Source organism: Thamnophis elegans, chromosome 4 (assembly GCF_009769535.1).
Source record: "Thamnophis elegans isolate rThaEle1 chromosome 4, rThaEle1.pri, whole genome shotgun sequence".
NCBI classification, from domain to species: domain Eukaryota; kingdom Metazoa; phylum Chordata; class Lepidosauria; order Squamata; family Colubridae; genus Thamnophis; species Thamnophis elegans.
In genome coordinates, this window is record NC_045544.1 from 75595875 (window position 1) to 75619249 (window position 23375).

General features: G+C 37.6%; 1 protein-coding gene across 1 annotated transcript in view; it reads left to right on the top strand.

Annotated features, from left to right (window-relative positions):
* TTC27 (tetratricopeptide repeat domain 27) overlaps positions 1-23375 on the top strand; it is an 83513-nt gene that overhangs the window by 18504 nt on the left and 41634 nt on the right. Inside the window, exon 6 of the mRNA XM_032216048.1 lies at positions 15612-15725. Within this exon, the coding sequence (XP_032071939.1) occupies positions 15612-15725 (114 nt within the window). The remainder of the gene's footprint in view (positions 1-15611; positions 15726-23375) is intronic.

A 23375-nucleotide genomic window follows, 5' to 3' on the forward strand; every position in this document is an offset into this window, starting at 1 on the left:
GTCATGTGTTATCACATTTTGTAACTGCATTGCTTAGTTCCAAATTCCAATCCCTATTACTGTCATTAACTGAGTACTATCTATATACCCATTTCCTGCTTCAATTGTACACAAACAGTCTCAGTTAATAGCAATAGCTTATATACCACTCCACCGAGATTTACAGCCCTCTCTAAGTGGTTTACAGAGTCAGCATATTGCCCCCAGCAATCTGGCCCCTCATTTTACCGACCTCAGAAGGATGGAAGTCAATCTTGAGCCTGTGAGATCAAATTGCAGGATTGCTGGCAGCTGGGAGTCAGCAGAAATAGCCTGCAGTACTGCATTCTAACCACTGCACCACCATAGCTCAATGGAGACTTTCTAGAATTACGTTCATGTTTAAGAGTAATCTTTCCCAAACTCTGCTTTACAGATATTTTGGATTATAGCTCCAGAAGCACAGTTCACTTACCTGACTCAGATTTTCTGAAGAATTCTGAGTACAAATTCTTGGACTGTACAGAGTTCTTCCTTTGGCCACAGTTTAAAACCAATATAAGGCATATTCAAGGACAGACTTAACAGATTGACTTTTGACAACACTAGAATACCACTATCACCATCACAGCTGCTTTTGTAGTTGCCCTGCACTTCAAAAATAGCTTGCTTTGGGAACCTCTGAGATAATAAAGGGGTTAGCTTAAAGCGGCTATGTGAAAATGCAAAAACACAGATTAATTAATAATTAATATTAGCCTTTTCTGCAGTTTCTAAAGGATTAGATTATAGAAGAGGGATGAAAGCTGTTATTTTTGGATAAATTCTCTGTGTCATATTATAAGTTGCAAATATTTGCTCCTCAAATATTTCCAAGCTACAGAAGGAACATGTAATCATCCTGCATTGAAATAATGTTTCTGTTCATCTTTTACTGCTTTCCTCCATTTGTTTGGAGGATAGTAAGAAAACAATACAAAATAGGGAAAACGGGATTTATTTGATCAAGGAAGTAGCATACTGTCAAAAATGAAAAAATACTGTCTGGTTTGAAGGTGAACCAGATGGTGAAGCATGCTCTGCATTTCACTCTTCTTTATCCTTATTTCTTATAAGTGCTCAGAACATGTTGGCATAAAAGAAAGGAGAAAGGTCATTTCATCCTTTTTCTCACCTCTGCACCTCATCTGATCTAACACATCTCATAATTTCCCCTGTGGCTCTGGCTTTGAAGCTTGAATTATTTATTATAGGCAAGATAGAAGGAAAATGGTTTAGGGTTGACTCCAAAGAACCATGAACAAATTAGTTTTTAGTGTTGTCATGAAAGAGCTTGCATAAGCATTTTATTTACCCTGACATAAGTATTTTGCCTAAGTAGTAAGCATCTAGGCGACTTGACTTGATTTTGAAAAATCAAATTTTATATAAAATAAAAAAATTGAACTTTGTTATTCCTTAAGCAGGACATGACTAGGAAATACCAATCTGTAGACAAGTAAGATAGTTGCTAAAAAAAGATGATGGCAATAATTTTTGTATTCTTGCAGAGAAAATTATATGTCCATGAATCAAGCTCAATTAAAAGGAGATATTAAAGTTATTAATACTATTTAAAGTAAAATAATCTGTGGAAATTCTTTTGCAATAAATTCAAATGTGAATTAGCCAATTCTTCTAGGTCAGCAAGATAAAGTATATATTATTATATTTCTTTGTGTACTTTACAATCATGTCAAGGTACCCTGAATTAAAAGTTATTCAGAAAATCTAACAATCTATTCCCTGCAAATTGATGTAATGTGGATTATTAATATAAAGTGTTCAATTATAGTAAATTTTATGAAGGAGGGACCGGTGAACCTTATTTATCATCTTTGCGTTCTGTTGGCTTATGCTTTATTTCCTTCATCTTTGTTATATTTTGTTCTATATGCTGTGCCAGTAAAAAATAAAAAAGGGGGGAGTAGTTTTATACTTTACAGACTTAGCAGTAGAACGTTTTGGTATGTGAAATAAGAGTTCCTCAGATGAAACTTTTAGTTTCCTCCCTCTTTTTTCCCCTCATCTCAGTGCTATTTTTTCTGGCAGCCTTGTTAACAACTGGGTGGTGAGTGCCCAAAAAGATTGTCTCCCTTGCTTGTCTTTGGCCAGCTGTATCTTCTGTGAGTCATTTGGTCATGAGGACTGAGTTTTTTATGGCACAAAAGCAGGATTACAACAGATTGGTGTTTGATCTGGCATATGATATTAGAATACTGAAACAGTTTGTTCTATAACATGTCTGTTTTTCAATGTTTCATCTTAGTTTACCTAGCCTGCTGTGAAACTATAAGCTTATATGTCCTGTCTTGAAAATTGACATCTCACTGGGATATGTGAGACTGAGTCGCATATTTATTATTTTACCAAATTACCATTGGTGGTCTATCATCCATCAAATAGTCAATTATTTCAGTAATCTAGCAAAATGTACATAGAGTTCATCCAACGGAATAATTTCTTCATATTGAGATTTCTTTTTAAACTGACAAATGAATGTGATGATGGGTCCACAATGTATCAATATATCTTCCTAACTTCATCTTTAATTCCTTTATCTGTATTATAACCATGAATCACTGAAACAAGGAATATTTTGCTGGAGCCATTGTGTGAAATAGCAGATTTGTGTATTATACTTCAGCGTGTGGAGAATGACTGCATTCAGCATGGGGAATAATTAGCGCAAAATTAAAATTAAGGACTTTATCATAAATGTAAGCAAACAAAGGAAGAGAAAGGTTATTAGCTTGAATTTCTATTATTGCACACATTTCTAATCCTTCTAATACTAGAGAAGAAAATGTCAAATGTGGGGAAAACAGGATATGCTAGGTAAGGAATTAATTGATTATGGGCCATCAAGTCAGTGTTAAGTCTTAGTGATAGAAGCTATGAAAATGGAAAGATAAAACTTGCTTTATGTCAGAAAAACTCTGTTGGTTATGGATAGTTTGTAAAATACTATAAATGCAGGCATTTTAGCTTCACACTTTTGGGGGGTGGGAAGAAAAGACTTCAGCCTCTTGAAATTGGTGTTGGAAGAATTATATCCAGGTACTATTTGAATTTAATAGATTGTTGTGGTAGTGATGAGAAGACTAAACAGAGCTATAGTTATATTAGGAAGTCTAAAGCCCCAAAGGTCTAGTAAGAAATTAGATTTAAATAGTGACATTTTTATGCTTTGTTTGAGGGCTATTCTTAGCAGTTTCCTGAAAAGCCCCAAATTTCCTATGCAAATTCCACTGCTATTGGCTTGGAAACTAGCATCTCTTATATGTAGGTCACAGTAACCTGCAAAACATTAGAGTTATAGAGTAAGGAGTATGTGTTTTGTGTGGAAGTAGTCATTGTATTCAGTTCGTGCCTTACTAAGGAAGAAAGTGCTTTCCACTGAATTTATAGACCCTATAAATATTAAATTTATAGAATTTAGTATTTATGTGTTGTCACCAAGAAAACTACAATGATGTAAATATGGATTCACCAGAAGCAATGCTTGAGTTAAAGGGAAACTTTACTTTTCACAATAAAAAAACACTTATATGGAAACTAGCACGTTATAAATCGTAATTGCAGACTGGACGTTAAGAATGCCTCTAGAGTTATTCTTAGAAAACAGATTTCATTTGTAACCTGCCCGGAACTTAAATAAGACAAGTATAGCTAGGAAGGCCTAAAATGCCTTTCTTTTTCCCCATGATCTCCCTCTTGGTCTCACGATTTCCTTAGGTACTACTGCCAGCTTATCTCAAATACGTCTCCCACCCTTTTAAATAAACTGGCACTTTCCCCCTATTAAAAACTAAGCGGTTCCTATCATGCAAGTCCCCCTTTGATGAGAGAATGGGATAAAATTATGATAAATAATTGTAAATGAAAGGAGGAGATATGGCTTGCACGAAAAGTTTACAAATAGAGGTTGAAACATGAAATATGGCTCATTTCCTTGACATGCATATGTGTGTAGAATTTCCCACTGCAAAACACACGAGAACCTTCTGTCTATATTTCAGAAAATACCACTTAATTTTAATAGTTTAAATATGATAACATTTTCTTTCTAAATCCATAGCTTCATTATTTTATCAGTAAATTCACGAAGGACTAAATCTTACATTAGTACTTGAACCAGACATTGTTGCTGTGCTGCCAGCTATTATCTGAAATTCCCTGAACACTGACACTGAGAAACTAAGCCCTTTTCATAATATTCCAAATTCCTGATTTATGGAAGTTGAGATGAGGTGCTCAGAAATATGTACTAATGTATTATTATGTGGTATGGAATGTTATATACATGCCTGGTTTTAGGACTTGGTCCAAGCTAAACACCTAATTGAGTCTAAGGACAGTGTTTCAATCAAACACAATTGAAACAGTTTTCAGCACCACACAGAACAAATGATACGTTTGGAATAAGGTATATGTGAACAGCATGGCTCTCTTCCAGTTGAAGTGAAAAGGGAAAGTCCTGTTTTATACTCAATTCATTATTTAAAACCATTTTAAAGTGACATAGTAAAGCAGGCTCTTTTTTATGTAAAAAAGGCTAATTGAATATCCCTTTTGATTAAGTAAATATTTGATTAAATAAGTAAGATTAGATAAGTAAGTGTTGAAAACTGGTCATATCTGTTCATTCTTAATAGTCTAGTTTCTATACTAGTTAGCTGAGAAATAAAATAAAAATATGTGCAGTGGCTCTTTAGCTTCTGTCAATGCCCAGAAACTGGGTATGGGTCTGGCTGCCTAGGAAGGATTTTAGAAATCCTTGAAAGAAAACCTCTTAGTGATTATTGAAATAAGCAATGATTATTTCAAAGATTGTTAAGAGGTAACAGTAATAAAGTTTCTCTTCAGTTGAGCTACAGAGTTCATGGCCACCTCCGTTGAGTTTTCTTTGCAACAGTACAGAAGGCCATTGCCTTCTCCCTTGTTGTTTTACATAGTGAACTGAATAATGAATCTGTACAATCTGTACATAAGAACAAAGGGATCTATCTACTTATGAACTAGGAGGAATTCAGTATCATTTCAAAACGTTCCTGTGTTGGAGTGAGATATTCTATGTATGTGGTGTGGGAAGAACCACATACTTAGGCAGTGAATTATAATGAAAAATACTTGGCTAACATAAACTTAAGATGCATATAGGTTAGCCCACATGGCTTGCCCATAGGCATTTAAAAATGGTAGCAATAGAAAGCCATCACAGAAGGCTTGGGTTTGTTTGTATTCCCATAAGATTAAAAGCAGAAAACCCCCACATACAAATCAGTATTTATATTTCTTACCACTCACTTGAGCACAAAATGGGAGTGATCAGAACCTTCCACCACTGGGCTGAAGGTTTGCCTACCAGCGAAGAGCAAAAATAAAAAGAACTAAAACACATCAAGGAAGCCCTCAGAATTTATGGCGATCCCAACTGAGCCTTCAACAAATCTGGAAAAAGATCCATCAGGAGCTGCTCCATTGTGGACGAAGAAGAAAACAACAAACAAAGCAACCTTGTCATTCTATACATTGTAGAAATATCTGAAAATCTCAGAGGATTTTCAGTCAACAAACATACATTCAAACATTAAGGCAGAAGCTTGTCCACCCGCAAACATAAAGCTCCAGATATAAACTGACCAATGTGAAGTAAAGTGCAACGCAGAGAGACATGTAGAACTGTACATTGGGGAAGCAAAACAACCACTTCACAAATGCATGGTACGGCACGGGAGAACAAATCCATCAAATTCAGTAGTCATCTGCAACTGAAAGACAAAGGTCATTTTTTTGAAGACAGCGAAGTTCACATTCTGGACAAAGAGGGTCACTGGTTCGAAAGAGGAGTCAAAGAAGCCATCTTTGTTAAACTTCAATAGGGGGGAGGTTGTTAAAGCACTATCTCTCCTGTATATAACACTATCCCAAGAAGTTTCACACCCATTTGCACTTTGATTCAGGTGGCCCCAAGGGTACAGATAACCTTCAAGTGACCTCAGTGACTCAGAAAGCTAACTTGAGAGTCCAATGGTCAACCTTCAGAATGCTAATGACAAGAAAGGCGGCAAAGGATGTAAATTCTGAAGAGGCTTCTTGGATGAGAAACAAAATATTTTCAAAGAAAAAAAAAACAAGAAAGTCCAATCATCTTTTAAATAAAGTGACATTTGGCACATTTGGGGTGATTAAAATCAGAAGCAACAAACAAGATTCAGATCTCCGGGACTGCAAATATACAGGTGCTAACTAGTCAGAAAGCAAATTTTGTTTAGTTCTAATCATTTGTCATTCTTCTGTATGGGTTCAATTAGGAAGTTTTTTTTCCCAAGGATCCACATTTTTGAAAATCTATACACAAGTATAGTCAATTAATTATTCAACTACGCATATGGAAACAACAGTTTTGCTTCCTGAACCCTTTTGGGTATATCTTATAGATTTTTGGCTGCTAATTTTGAAAATAGCCTGTAATTTACCATTTTACCACATACCACTTTATAGGAATCTTCTGTTTTTATACAATGGCACTGTGTATACTTTTCAGAACCTATTGGCTATATGTTGCACCCATGAAAGAAACAAATGAAAATACAGAACTGTGGTCGAAGCACTTCTAGTACATCCTATACAACTGGAATATCTGGAGATCCAAAAATAGTGGCTCAAAATAAAAGAATATGGAAACAGTGAAATATGTTTTTGCCTTCTAATAGGCTATCTCAGTTCTTGAGTCTGTGAAATCAGAATTTGCAAGTACACTCAGCTCCTTCTGTCACTCCATCAAGCCACGGTCCTTTCTTACAAATTATGGTTCTAGTCAATGGTACATTCCTTGGAGTTTGAGTATTTTCCACCCAATTCAGGTGGGGGTGGGGTCGGGTGGTACACACTTACCTTCCCTACCGGTTCGCAAATGTGAGCGCGCTTGCCACATTTTGACACCTCCACGCATGTGCAGAAGCTTCCGGGCATGCATTTTTGGCAAAACAAATGGCCTAAATGTAAGGTGACCAGATTTTCAGATTGGAAAAGAGGGACACCCTTGACCGGGGGGGGGGGGGGGGGGCCTTGATTAAAAAAATTTTTTTTGTCAAAAGGTCACCCCAGGACACTGAAACCAGCATAAATACGAATCTGTTGCCAAACAAAATTTTGATCACGTGACCATGAGGATGCTGCAACGGTCGCTAAGTGTGAAAAATGGTCGCAACGGTCGCTAAGTGTGAAAAATGGTCATCAGTCACTTTTTTCAATGCCATTGTAACTTTGGTCACTAAATGTTTTCCCCCTCCTCGAGACTCCTCACTTAGCGACCATCAGAAATACGAATCTGTTGCCAAACATCAACATTTTGATCGCGTAACCATGAGGATGCCACAACGGTCGCTAAGTGTGAAAATGGTCGCTAAGTGTGAAAAATGGTCATCAGTCACTTTTTTCAATGCCATTGTATCTTCCTGATTATTAAAAGTGCAAATTCACTCAGTGTCAATCATGACTCCTGAGTCCATTTCAAAGTATTGTGCATAGAAATTTTTAAAATGGCTTGTTTCAATTTATTTTGGATAGAATCTTTTTTTAAATAGTCTAAGACAATTTAAAAAAAGAATCAACACAGAATACCACTATTTTAAAAAATCATATGCACAATAAATAAAATATTATTTTAAAATACATTGAGCCTATACTCCTTACAGTAAATGACTCATCTGGAAACAAGCCAATAGCAGTTTTGTGCTTTAAAATTTACAGATTTTCCAAAATCAGCTTAAAGTCCAAATATTTAAAGACCACCCCCCTCAAAGCTATCTTACCAGAGCTTTAAATATCTTCTGGGGAGGCCCTGCTAGTAATCCCATTCATGACAAAGGTAGGGCTTTCTCAGGAGGAAGGTCTCAGCTGGTGCCCATCCTTTGGAAACCTCCTCCAGAGCAGGGAGCCCTAACCTGCTGTCCATTCAGGAAGGCTGTACAAATTATTCTGTCTTCTAGAATCTAGAGCCATTGGGATTTAATATGGTTTTATCACTGGATTTTCTTTTTATTGTTTTTGTGGAATTGTTACAATGATTTTATAATAATATAATTTTATTTGGCATTTTTGTTGCTGTAAACTGCTGAAAGCCCCTGATAGAATACAAATTATTTAATAATAAATTAGGAAATGTGTAGCTGTTTTCTACACATTGGTTTGTTTGAACAGCTGAAATCAAGCCTGTTCACCCAAGGCAATTCTAGAGTAACATGTGCTTCAGGACAACCTCCCTCTTAGACTGCTTTTTAAAAATGAATTATGCCTTGCTTTTCCATATTATCTTCACTGACACTGTTAGTTTTATTGTTTTCTTGAAGAGATATTTTATTATTCTTTTGTAAATCCTTTTGGATTTTTTCATGAAGAATTCCAGTATAAAAATAAAAAAACAACACCATAGAGTAAGCTATCTTTTTCAAATACACTTGCAGTGGCAACCTATTACATATTACCTGGCAAAAGAAATCAGTGTTTCTTAAAATCTCTCCTTGGAGTCCAGAGGGTCAGACCCAATCAAGGGTACTCAAAATTCAAATTTGCCAGCCTATGTTGAAATCCCATCAAACAATTGTGAGAATCCACAGTAGCAGTGAATACTTAGATTTCAATATTTAATGCAATACATATTGATAAATATAACCCATACAAACAAATACCATTTTGGGATCCTGAGAGAAAATTTTTAAAACAAAGACAGTAATATAGATTCAGGCGGCTAACACATACAACTGTAATGTTTTGAACATATTTTTCTCTCTACACTATACAGCCTTCTGATGCATGAAATGAAACTCTTACTCTTAACTCTATAGGCACACAATCTTTCCAGTAGTTCACATACTAGTTGGTAACATCTTAATTTGAGGCTTGATTGGAACATTATACAGTTATTGAAAGACAGTAAAATGGACATCAACAATCTCACACCCTGCTCAAAGTTGTGACAGCAAGTTTAAATTTTTGACCTTAACTATCAAGAAAAAAAACAATTTTAAAACTGGCATGTCAGTGACTTCTTAAAAGTCAGGATGCCTGGTCAAGATTAAATTGCAGGTAGATTTCTTATCACTTTCTAAAAAGAGAAAAATTCAGAACATAACAAATAAAAGGTTGTGAATTTCACAGATGAGACAGAAAACCACAAATGGGCAAATATGACCTACAAAGGCATGAATCTCCCATATTATGGGAATCCCATAAACCCTGCAGATGTTCATAATGAAATTATATTTAACTATTTGGGACAGAAAGACAACACAGACTATTTTTTAAAAAAATTCACCAATATCACACCATAAGATTCTTTATCTTTTCTTTGCAACAATTCCTAATGGCACAAGAAATCTCCATCAATATCTATCCCCAAGAAGAAAACTCTTCTTTAACAGCAAAATAATGTAGAAAAATTACAAACAATAACTCTTTTCAGCTTTATGCACCACCCCAGTAAACACAAATGTTTGATCAGAAAAAATATGTCCAAGATAGGAGCAATAAGCTATACACCATGATTTAGGAGTTTGATTTTTTTCAAAAATAAATGCTAAAATACTAAACTGTATATATATGCACATTTAGGTAAATAGTGTTCTGTATACCCTCTTGGAGGCGGCGATGGATCCCAATCACGAACGGACGCCGCCAGCAGATAACTTCCACGCGATACAGGGGCTTTTGCCAGGCGGCGGGACCCCCGAAAGCGAGAGGAAATTGTCTGCAGGCGGCTGGCAGCGCCCCAACCTCTCCTCCTGCCGCGCGGATCCATTTTGATTCACGAACGGATTCCGCGGCGGTTCAAGGGCTTCTGCCGGGCGGCGGGACCCCCGGAAGTGAGAGAGGAAGTTCCGGAAGCGAGAGGCTGCCCCGGCGATCGATCCCAATCACGAACGGACGCCGCCCGCAGATAACTTTCCGGGCGGCGGGACCCCCGCACGACGTTCTGTGCGGGCGGCAGCCGCTGCGCCCATGCTCTCGGAGGCGGCGATCCCATTCACGAAGAGGCAGCTCCTCGTGGGCGCAGCGCCTGCCGCCCGCACAGAGTGAATTCAATTGGGATCGCCTGCGGCCGCGAGGACCACTGCACAAATGGACTCCTCGCGGCCGCAGGCGATCCCAATTCACTCAGCCGGGGCGGGCAATTTCTGCACGAACGGACTACTCCTCGCGGCCGCAGGAGGAGAGGGAGGAGGAGGGGGCAGCCGAGCCGCCCGCACAGAGTGAATTCAATTGGGATCGCCTGCGGCCGCGAGGACTCCTGCACGAACGGAGTATTCCTCGCGGCCGCAGGCGATCCCAATTCACTCAGCCAGGGCGGGCAATTTCTGCACGAATTGCCCGCCCCGGCTGAGTGAATTGGGATCGCCTGCGGCCACGAGGAATACTCCGTTCGTGCAGAAATTGCCCGCCCCGGCTGAGTGAATTCAATTGGGATCGCCTGCGGCCGCGAGGACCCCTGCACAAATGGATTCCTCGCGGCCGCAGGCGATCCCAATTCACTCAGCCGGGGCGGGCAATTTCTGCACGAACGGACTACTCCTCGCGGCCGCAGGAGGGGAGGGAGGAGGAGGGGGCAGCCGAGCCGCCCGCACAGAGTGAATTCAATTGGGATCGCCTGCGGCCGCGAGGACTCCTCACGGCCGCAGACGATCCCAATTCACTCAGCCGGGGCGGGCAAATTCTGCACGAACGGACTACTCCTCGCGGCCGCAGGAGGACAGGGAGGAGGAGGGGGCAGCCGCCCGCACGCGGTTCAGGGGCTTCTGCTGGGCGGCGGGAGCCCCTGAACCGCGTGGAACTTCTCTGCCGCGGGCGGCTGCAGCTGCCCCCACCCTCTCCTCCTGCCGCGGCGAGCGGAAAATTCGATTAGAATTAGATTACTCACCAGTCAGCGCAGCTGCATCGTCTTTTGTCGAAAGGAAATGGAAACTCGCGCAAGCGTGCTGAAAATTTCCCATCCCAGCCAGCTCACTGATTGGCTGGAGTCCAGGCCAATCCAATCAGTGAGCGGCAGGCTGGGCTGGCTTAAATTTGTAGGTAGTAGGTAAAAGGCTAAAAGCACGCTTTTTTTGGCGCTCGCAGCTCCCGCCCATCAGCTGCTAGCTTGCTGGGCTGGCTCATCTGGTAGGATAGAGAACAGAACGATGAGCCAGCCCAGCAAGCTAGCAGCTGATGGGCGGGAGCTGCGAGCGCCAAAAAAAGCGTGCCTTTTAAAAAGGCGGGCGGGACGCGGGAAAATGCATTGGAAAGCGGGTGTGTCCCGCCAAAAGCGGGACGTCTGGTCACCTTACCTAAATGGCATGCCATAGAACTGGGCGGGGTGGGCGGAGTCACCCACAATTTCCGCTACCAGTTTGGGCGATTCGGTCCGAACCGGTAGAATACCACCTTTGGTTGCGTGGATGGAAAATTATCTTGAGATTCTCACACTTGCAGAGAGATTGGGTTTTCTTTCTGTACAGACTGGAGAGCAGATTTCTTAATTCTGTAATATCATGCAGTGGATAACTGGACCGTCACCACAAGGCAATATGTCTCACACAGGGATAATAGTTTTCACAAATGTGCCATTTTACTTAGCAGAGCCCTCCCTGAGAACATATCCTCAGCTTGATCATTATTTCTTAAGACAGTTGCAGAATGCTCAGAGATTGATTGGATATACTGAGCCCTAGACTATGTGCTTTCTCATCTTCACACTGGAGGGAGTAACAGACAGGGAGAGGATGACCATATAGGGTAAGAAAGTGGCAGGTCACTGGGAAATTGAGTGGGATCAGTATCAGATCTGTATATTTGTGAAATGTGGCAAAATGTGCTCAAAACATCTGGTCAAAACCCACAGATACATGGAACTGAATGTAGTGAATAAATGAGTTCAAGTCTATGTTTATCAGCCATACATTCAGGAAACCTTTATGTACAGATCATTTTCATTTGGATAAATTTACAAATGGAACCGTTCGCTGAAAAAAAATGCTTAAAAAAAAGTTGCTAATCTGAAAATATTAGAAAATGTATTTTCTATCTATATAGATGCAGATATTTTTTAAAAAGTTCTTGAACATTTTTTTTTTGTAGTCCTGGAATAGCAAGACTCTTTAGTCTAATCCAGTGAGGCAATTCTTATGATTTATTTTTAATGATGTAATGTTAGAAGTCTGGCACAGTGGCTATAAGATTAGATAAAGCAAAATCTGGAAAAGCACTGTTTCTAATTAAACTGTCCCTTTGTGCAGATTAGTCTGGAGACTTAGCTTGAGTTTGCTTTTTAGCATCGAACAGGCTAGTTGTAGCAAATTGCACACTGCTCCTGCTGTATAAAAAAGCTGTTTCAATAGTGCAGGAGCATGGCTTCAGAGGTAGAAATAATAGCATAGTCAGATTGGATGTTAGTAGCATTTTGTCCCGGGGGGTGGGGAAATAAGATTGAAAAATGCCCTTTTTCTTCCAGCACTGATATCATTAAGACTTGCCCTGCTACACTACAAAAATCTTGCATTCTAGGAGAACTCACTGCTCTAATTTATAATCCTTTGTTCGAAAAATGATAACATTGCATCTGTAATATTTTCTAATAAACATGGACCTTAAAGGCAAAGGTTCTCCTCGCACATACATGCTAGTCGTTCCCGACTCTAGGAGGCAGTGCTCATCTCTGTTTCAAAGCCGAAGAGCCAGTGCTGTCCGAAGATGTCTCCATGTTCATGTGGCCGGCATGACTAAATGCTGAAGGCACACGGAATGCTGTTACCTTCCCACCAAAGAGGGTTCCTATTTTTCTACTTGCATTTTTACATCCTTTCGAACTGCTAGGTTGGCAGAAGCTGGGACAAGTAACAGGAGGTCATTCCGTTACGCAGTGCTAGGGATTCGAACCACCAAACTGCCGACCTTTCTGATTGACAAGCTCAGTGTCTTAGCCACTGAGTCATTTCGTCCCTAAAAACATGGACCTTAGGTGACTTAATTTAGTTAAATTGTCTCAATCTTGAAGAAGTCAGAACTATGGCTAATTATATTTTTTCTCCATGGTACTATCATATTTCCGTTAACTATCTAAATGGAACCAATAAAGGAAAATCGATTGATATGAGGGTCCTGGGTGCTCTCTGAGGTTGGTTATTTTATTGCAGATGCTTCATTACCTAAACTAGGCAACATCATCAGTGCTGAATGGAGCTTAGATTATGTTAATAATACAAAAGCCAAAATTACAGTATTTAATATTCATTCCCTTCTACTTTATTTCCAAATGTATCTTATGAAATAGTATATTGCTATGTACTCATAAAATAGCTCAGAAGACATATACGTTTGACCAACGGCAATTACTGCACTCATTTTTGTGGAATATATAAAATCTGTATAGTTAGTGGAAATACCAAATTGCCATATCTTTCTTAATGTTTATTTCCAAAGTTCTTACATGTGACTTGTTCAATGATGTAAATTAAATTTTAAAAAATAGTTTACTCTAACCTAAAGATAGATAAAGTAGAAGTGTGTGTATGTTTTTCAGTATTATATATACTATCCAATTATAAATGTTCCTTAGATAATTTAGAAGAACGACAACTCGCTCAGGGCAAAATAAAAGGACTAGGGAAGTAGGAAATATCCTGGGATATGGAGAGCTCTCCTATTTGTTTGTCTTTTGGTCAAGTGTTTAGTGACTGCTCATAGCAACTATGGCTACCATTTTGTGAATGAAGCCAAAGCCTGCTCTCAGAATTCCAGTTATGTTTTCTGGTTTAGTCTGCAAAGCATTTAAATATTTAGTTGAAGAAGATAAGCACTGCTGGAAGACTTAAAGGTTGGTAGAAAGTCATACAGCCATGATAGGATGATGCAATGGTGCAACTTCAGTTAAATCCCTGGATCCATCTTGACCACCAGAGAGCAGCAGGCAGCAACAAACAAGCCATTGATACATGGATCGTTGAGAGCATTCTATGGTCCAGCGCACAATCCTTTCTGTTTACAGAGAGAAAGAGATAAAGAAGCAGAACATTTATGACGTATAAAAGTTGGTCTATTTTAAAAACTCTTATTTTTCTTTTTAAAAAGTGCTTAATTCCAAATACAGTATAAAGTTATTAAAGTTGGACTGAAGATACATCCATTGAGTTTAGATTCCAAAATCCGCTAGTTGCATCACAGAATCGATACCTATTTCCTCAATTCCAGATCACCATTGTTTTGATAAAAGCTGGGAAGTCTTGATCTACTTTGAATCTGGAAGTGGTAGAGAACTTGGACATCCCGGAATGCCTGCTGGGATTCTACAAAATTTAAGATACAGAATATCTTTCCTAGTATTAATAATTGTTTGAGAAACAAGGCAAACTGGAGCTTGTAGGATTAGCTTCTTTGTGATTGATGGTTTTGGCCAGTAAATTCTTCTCCAGTACTGATGCATGTTAAGATTAATAGAATTTGTTTCCCAAATGAAATAATTCATAATAATCTTCTCTTATTCCTTAATAGATGCCTCTGCCTCTACTTGATATGTTAACTTGGCTGCCATCCTGCTGTCTAGATTAATACTACTTTTCCTCTTACAAAGTCTATTAGAAGGCCTAACCAGTCTAGATACATGATCATATATTTTCCCTTTTTAAAAAGCTGAAAAGTTTGAAATAATGTTTTAAGACTTTTCTGTTCCATCCATCAGTATCCTAGGCATGGCAATCAGATATAGTGCACATTATAGTGCACATCTCCAGACTTACTCTGATCATAAAGCATATAGCAGAATAAGACTAGCAAAGGATATGTGAAAGGATGCAGTCTGTGGCTACTGTTGATTGCTATAATGTTTTAAATATTAGATGAAGGATATAATATTATAATTCAGTGAATGCAATAAATATTGGATAGAGTTTTATTTGAATGTTTTTTATCTCTGTATGATACAGCAGCTATCATAGTTCTCGGTCAATAAAAACACCAAGCCATCTCTCCTCGGTCAGATTTTAAAGTCATATTTCATGGGAGAGTTAAAAATGCTTTTGAGAAAATCGCTAGAATGTCAAAAAGTATGAACCAAATGCCTCTTATGCATTGTGGCTTTTCTTGCCTTTCCTGTTTGGATCTTTTATATCAAGACTTTGATGCCATGTAAAAAGAAGTTCACCAAAAATCTTGAGGTTGAGAGTATGGAACCTTTCCATTTCTATAGAATCCTGCTGGGTCCAAACCAGTGTAATTCTGAAACATTTATTTGAACATTTGGTTTGCTGCTTTTTTTGGTCAAAAATACATGGAATCCAATGTTCTAATTTTCTATTAGTAATTTATATAAGGGAACCTTGTGTAAAAACTGATGACATTTTTAGCATAGTAGGCAGTTCATCCTCCTCATCCTCATACAAATTGATGATTGTAATGTTGCTGTAAATTGAATTGATAACATTGATATAGGTCTTTCAATTCTTTAACCAGTTATCAAAAATAATAATAGGTTACAATAGAACTGTAACACTATACTGAAAAATATTTTCTTTTTTTAAAAATATGAATAAATGAATACTTTTTTCTTTCCTTTTTCTCAGTATCTGCTCTCACAACCAAAGTTCTGGGCAATTCAAACCTCTGCTCTTCTTCTGCGAACAAAACTTGAGAAGGGAAGTATTCGTCGAATGGAAAGGGCAATGAAGCAGACCCAGGTAACATTCTTCTTGGTTTCTCTTCTTCTCCACACTGTTAATCATAGTATCCAATTTATTTAGATTCGTCACCAACTTTGCCAATTAGCAGTAATGGAAGTTTCAATTCAATATAGTTGTAGAGGTAAGGGATGTGGTGGCTCAGTGGCTAAGATGCTGAGGTTGTCGATCAGAAAGTCAGCAGTTCGAATCCCTACTGCCGTGTAATGGAGTGAGCTCCCATTACTTGCACCAGCTTCTGCCGGTGCTCGCTCTTCGGCTTTGAAATGGAGATGAGCATCGCCCCCTAGAATCGGGAATGACTAGCACATAAAGTATATGCAAGGGGAATCTTTACCTTTATAGTTATATAACATTGAATTGATGGGCATAGTTTTGTTGATTCTCTTTGTGGTTATACTTTGGAGTAGGGACAATTGCTAAGATGTTTTAATAGATCCTTATCTTCTGAACAAAACAGCTTATTTTTTTCATGAATCCACTTCAGAAATACTCCCTCTTCTGAAGCTGCAGAGGACCTGATCTGCAGAGGAAATAGGACCAAAAAAATCATAGTGAATATTGCAAAGTAAAAGAGAAGAAATGTGCTAGGTTTAGATCCCCACTGATGTGTTTCCAGTGCTTCAATGAAGTAAAATGAAGAAACCCTTCATTGACAAACACCTGAGCCACCATCTGATTCCTATTGCTGAATGAAAAACTCTTAATGGGTAATTTTGAGAGGGTGCCAGTAGCTTAACATTTGCAACCTATACTAGCCAATTTTTCTTTTGAATCAGTCGCAGCTGGCTCTTTCTTGTGGCTTCTTCAAAGGAGAAGTGATGTTGTGGTTAAGCTGACTTATGTCATAAATTATCTTCAATGTATCGTTGAAATGAGTCATTTGAAATGTGTATTTGACTGAAGATAATATTTGTATTTAGACTGGAATAAAAAAATCCTAGCTAAACATACTCAGTTTCTTTAACTGTTCTCCATAGGACTTGGATTTTAGACTTCTCATCATCTTAGTAGCTCCCTCGTTCCAGTTACTCCAGACTGTGGGTTCAGAACTGGACACAGCATTCCAAGTGGGGCCTAACTAAGGCAGAGAGTATGAGATAATTATTCCCTGTGAATGCTCAGCTTTTGTTCATACATCCCAAAATAGCCTTTTAGTAGCTGCATCACAAGATTATCTCATGTTCACTTAGTGATGTCCTGGAACAATATTTCTCACATTGACACTTTAGGATGTGTGGACATCAACTCCAAGAATCCTAAGCTGTCAAGGGTGAGAAATACTATACTCAAAATCTCAAATCCTCTTCACATATATAAATGCAATCCCCATCCCACCAAACTCCTAATTCTTTAAATCTCTCCACTCTCTTGATTCTCTGTTTGTCTTCTGTACTTTCAGTTTCAGTATTTGGCGCTACTCATTTTGGACTTTTACCACCACCTCCTATTTTTACCCTAGTTGAGTAAAGTTTTAGTGTCGTCTTTTCCTACAACAATCTGAAACTGACTATCTCCTTTATTCTATGGTCTCGTATTCAGCCTGTGTGGGCCTTTTTGTTTAAAATTGGCTCTCTTGCTTGTCAGAACTGATCCTGGGCTTCATAATCAGTTTAATCTTCACGTTTTGCAACCAAACAAGACAGACACAGACTTCAACGGATAATTAGAACTGCAGAAAAAACAATTGCTACCAATCTGCCTTCCATTGAGGACCTGTTTACTGCACGAGTCAAAAAGAGGGCTGAGGAAATATCTACAGACCCCTCACATCCTGGACATAAATTGTTTCAACTTCTACCCTCAAAATGATGCTATAGGTCACTGCACACCAGAAGAAGTTGACACAGGGACAGTTTTTCTCTGAATGCCATCACTCTGCTAAACAACTAATTCCCATAACACTGTCAAATTATTTACTAAAACTGTATTACTATTATTCTTCTCATTCTTCCTAGTACCTCTCTCTTCCCACTTATGACTATAACCATGTTGCTTGTATTTTTACAATTTATATTATTTTATTTGTTTCCTAGTATGATTTGATTGCTTATAAGTAACATAAGATTATCACTAAGTGTTGTATCTTATGATTCTTGATGAATATATTTTTTCCTTTTTCCTTTTTTTCCCTTTTATGTACACTGAGAGCCTATGCACCAAAGGCAAATTCATTGTGTGTCCAATCACACTTGGCCAATAAAGAATTCTACTCTATTCTATTCTATTTCATCTTCTTCCCAGCTCTAGCTGGTTTTTGACCATGGATTTTGTTTGCCTCTTTTAGTTCTTCTGTTTTTGTGAACTGCCAGTCATTCTTCCCTGCCTTGTTTTGGCCATCTTATACTTTGAATTAATTCACCCACTAACATGATTGTTCATAAGACTATGTCATAATTGTCATACGTTATCAACATACTAGCTTATCCCTTACTCTTTAATATGGATACATATCTTAATTAGCATTTGTGCTTTATACAGTAGCTTTCCTAAAGGTGTAAAAATTTAGTATGTAGTGCATGGAACAATAGGAATCAGGAAGAGAGCTGTTTTTTATGTAATAAACTTGCATGCTGTTTTTACTAGAGAATTTTGTCATGAAATATTACTCTTCCTAATTTGAATATGTACTTTATTTTAAGTAGTGTTCCTTATCAAAGTATAGCCAGCCAAACAAACAGGTTTAAAAATAGTTTCTATGCTTGGGCTGTGAGACTTTTAAATATAACCACAATCACTCCATGCACACGCTAGTTTTTTTTCTTTTTCTTTTTTAGTTTCTGTTATAATTTTGCACCAGTGAGGTTAAAACCAATTTTGTTTATTTAAGTACAATGACAATAAAGATTATACTTATACTTGTACTTTAATGCTTATATTTTCCATTTTATCCACATATTGTTAGCCCATAATTAAATCATATCCTTTAAAAAATAGTTCTTGCATTCTCTTTATTATCATATTCTTGTTCTTTTTAGTGGAGGAGAGGCAGATAATGCCATTATTTTGGTCTCCAGGAAATTTTTGAAAGCTTGATTTTGTCTTTTTCTTGACAGCCTTGATTAGAAGACCTCTGGGGTTAAGAACTTAGGCTAAATGATTCCTTCAGACATCAGGAATCTGTTGCTTTTAAAATGTGAACAGGGTTGACATCAGCAGACATGATACCAAATAAAGTATCATATGCAGCTTATTCTGTGATTAATACTGAGGAACGTAGGGTTTCTTGAACGGGAAAGTTAATCAACGTTCTCTTTGCTCCTTCAAGATTGTCCATAAAAGTCTTGATAACTTTTTAGCAATGACTAATGTGACTGTGGCTATTCATTTGTACATAGTTTGATTCAATTCATATGCCTTAGGCAGTGCTTCTTCATCATGTGCACATGGCAGAGGATTCCAGTGTACTTTTAAATTCCACCACTATAGTATTTCTAAACAAGGCAGGCTTCTTAATCACAATGTTAACTTAAGATCCTCCTGTGCCTGATCTTTCAATATGTCCTAGGCCATGTTAAGACCAACATGGAAGGAAGAAGCTAAAGCTGATTGCAGTTCTTATGTAGCTTTTACTAGGAAAACTCAGTTGAAGAAATACAAATGAAAGATAAATTCTGAATATGATTTTCGATAAAAAGTCTAGTAAAGTTTTCAAAACAACAGCTAGAGTTTGGAATAGGAAGGCAATATTCCCTTAAGCCCTACAATATTCTGAATTTTTGAAGCCTCTCCATGCAGTACAGATGTTTAGTGATCAGAGGTTAAATTTATTGTAATTTTATTCAGAATATAATTGATTTATTGTATTGATAGGCATAAGAAAAATTGTGTATCTTCTTCCATGCCCTTTAAGCATACTATAATTGAAGGACTTCAGTCTCAGCCAGTCGTTCCAGCACTTTTTTTTGTCATTGCAACTTCATTGTTTAATATTCTATATTGCTAATCTGTACACTAGGTAGTTATCTGCATTGCATTCAAATTAGGAAACTTTACACAGTATGGAATATGAAGCTCCATTTTCCAGGCACACATTCAGCCATACTTTGAATTCATTGTGATTTGTTAGGAACTTGCAGTCTAGCCAGGTAGCGTTATTCTCAGATTGCTAATATTTATGCTAAGGTTGTTGTTCCCAGATACCCTTGGAAGAATTTCATCTGTATTTGCAGAAGCCAGTCTGATCCATTACAATTACATACGTATATCAGACTGGCTTTTAATCTCTTCTTGCTTACATGTATTGTAATTTATTATTTTGAGGTAAAGCAGAATATTGTTGCCAAACCCTAAAAAACAAGGGTTTTGTTTTGTTTTGTTTTATAATAGCTCATCTTCTGCTACAGAGTTTCAGAAAGCTGTTTATAGTTATCAGGAGCAAACTTTTATACAAGGAGCTGGATAATTAAGCTGTCTGAATCCAAGGAGATTTATTGAGTGCTTAAATTGCGGGGCAATATTCAAACTGGATGCCAAGTAAAACTGTTAGAGAGCTGGTAATTGGATATACCATTTTAATGACAGTTTCTTGCTTTACAACCTAAAAGCAGAATTGTCTCCTTTACTTGATATGTGTCTTTGCATAATAGTTGCACCTGAAGGGGAACTTGGGGAGTGAGCAGTCATCAAGCTGGAGCAAAACACACACACACACACACACACACACACACACACACGGAAGAATGCTTCAAAAGCAGGACCAGAACGTTGTAAGTGAATAACGGTGAGAGATGGTTCTCACGAGAAGTCTAATAGACTTTTCTAAATTAATAGGTGTAGACTTCCCCATCTTCATAAAAAGAATGTCTTCCCCACTTTATTGTAAAAGAGCTTGAGAAAAACCAGAAACTTCCTGTCTTAATATGCCTATATACAGTTTTCTAATTGGAAAATACAGTACTTGATGGAATTTTTCTATTGTTACCTAAAATATCTTCTCAATGCATGTTAATAATTAGCGCTCTAAGAAATTTGTCCTTTGGGACTAGCCATTTCTAATCCAGGTTGCTACAAAGCAAACTGTCTGGCTGTTCTGTCACAGTTGTTCTTCCCAAATAGAGATGTAGTCACCATCCCTGTGAATTAGTGAACCCAGAGAGATAAACTCTGCTTTTAGCTTCTCCTCCTCCTTATTTTTATTGGATGGAAATTATCTATTGACATAATCTTTGGATGTTTTTAGGACTGAGTAGCACATTGGTTTTTACATTCCCTTCTTTCACCTTCAGCAAGAGAGTCCTCACTTCCCACCAGGAGAATGGTATTATCAACATATCTGAAGTTGTTGATGATCCTTGCAGCAATTTTATTTCCTATTTCTTTTTCTAGTTCAGAATTGCTCATGATGTATTCAGCATGTAACTTAAATAAGTGACATTATACAAACTTGAGGATTTGGTGGACTTCTTTTCTAGTTGTTAAGCAGTTTAGTTGCTACATCTTCTGTTCTCTACTGCTTCCTGGTCATCAGGCATATTCTTCAATAGGCAGATGAATTGAACTGCTATAGTTTAAGTGCTATGTGTTGGGCAGGGGTGGGTTGCTGCCAGCATTAGGCCCGCCACACATTGCTTGCCCATGCGCAGTTGGCTGTATATTGTTCTGCGCATGCTCAGAACACTATATAATAAGTAAAAAAACATGCCGAAAACGGCATGTGCGACTGGGAAACCAGTTCAGGGGTGTGGCCAGCCTGTTGTCCCTACCGGTTCGGCAACCCAGTCCCAATTTCCAGTACTGGTAGCCACCCACCCCTGGTGTTGGGCACCAGATCTCAACAATCAGAAGCTCTAGCATAATCAATAGAGCAAAAGTAGACGTTTCTTTTGAATTCTTTTGCATTTTCCATCATGCACTGAATGTTAGCTCCGTTATCTTGGGTGTGCTTGCCTCTTCTAAAGCCATCTTCTTTGTATGGCAGTTCTTTTTATTGAAATCTGAAGTACACATTGGAGAGCATTATCTTATTAGTATAAGAGATAAGTGCAACTATTTGACATTTTGAGCATTCTTTTGTACTGCTCATTTTTGGTGTTGGAATAGTAATTGATTTTTTCCAGTTCTTTGACTATTTCTCTGTTTTTACAGCTGCTTACATGTTCCATGTATTATTTTAATTGAATCATTTAGTAAGTGTTAAAAAGTCCTGTTAGCAATTCATAAATTCCTGTTGCTTTGTTTTTAGCAATATTTTCTAGGGGCGAGTTAGCTTTATTTCCAAAATATGTGGCCATTAATCAAAACCTTTATAAGTACAGTATCATCAATTTGGGAATCATTTTTCTGCAGTTCTTGCATATACTTGCATCATCCCTTCTTTATATCTTTCTCCAATTAATCTTTGCCTTCTTTATCTTTTAGTTTTACCCATAGTTGCACAAAAACGTCCAGCATTTAGTTGAGCAAAGTTTCATCTGTTTTAATATCCAGGTTTGGGGAACATTGTTAAAAATTAGTTCAGGGAACTTAAGAGAACATTAGGTTTGTTATTTCTCAAATACTGCATTCTATCAGGCAGCGGGATCATTTAAATTTAAATTGATAATCAGGTTTCCTTGAGATTTAACAATTAAACTTACTAAAAGATACATTTAAATTCCTCTTGCTAACTAATTTTCAACAATGTTCTCCAACCAATTTTATTAGAGATCAAACATCTCAAATTGTTTCTGCTTGTTTTTCTCTACTTTTCCCTCAAACAGGCATAGAAGATTGACTGAAAAATCTTATTCAGGTGTGTGTGTGTGTGTGTGTGAGAGAGAGAGAGAGAGAGAGAGAGGGACAGAGAGGGACAGAGAGAGGGAGAGAGAGAGAGACTCTGACAGACAGACAGACAGACAGACTCTGCCAATAAGGATCTCTCTGGGATCCAAAGGAAAATCTTTAAGAGGGTTTGCAAATAAGAAAAGGAACTGATAGAGTCTTCATTTAATAAAACTTTGTATGCAATCCAAAATGTCTGCATAAGGTGCATTAATTTGTCTTATCCATGTGGAATTCTAAAGGACTTAGATTTATTTTCCTCTGATGCTATGTTTATTAATCCAGTTTTCTACTTAATGTCCACTAGATTTATTGGACTACAGTTCCCATAACTTTTAGCAAATGTATCTGGTAGTGTCAGGTTAGGAATGACTGTAATAGTTGTTGTATTACACACTAAAAGAAACATAAAAGAATTATTTTCAGATAATAAACTTAAGATGAGAAATGCTTTCATTAAAACAATTTTGTCAGATGGTCTCACAGTACTGTTCTTCAGCAGGAATAAATACTAATATCCTTAGGATAAAGACAGCATGTTAATATGCATCATTATTATTTATTACTTGATTGATTTATTTGCATTAACAAGTAGAAATTATTCTTGATCTACACTTTCTAGACAAGATTTCCATCATCTTGAAGATGCCTTCAATAAATATTGAGTTACAGTTTCCATCATCCTAAAATGGGGCATTAGGAATTACAGTTGAATATATCAAGAAAGGATTTGGAGATGAGTAGCATTGGCTTAAAAATAAAGTAAAATATGAAAATTAAATTAGAAAGACATAGCAATAGCTAATGTCTTTTCAGAATTTTTTATCATGGCTCCATAGCTACTTGGTGTTTCCCATGCTGTCTAGATTGAGTTGACATTGAAATCCA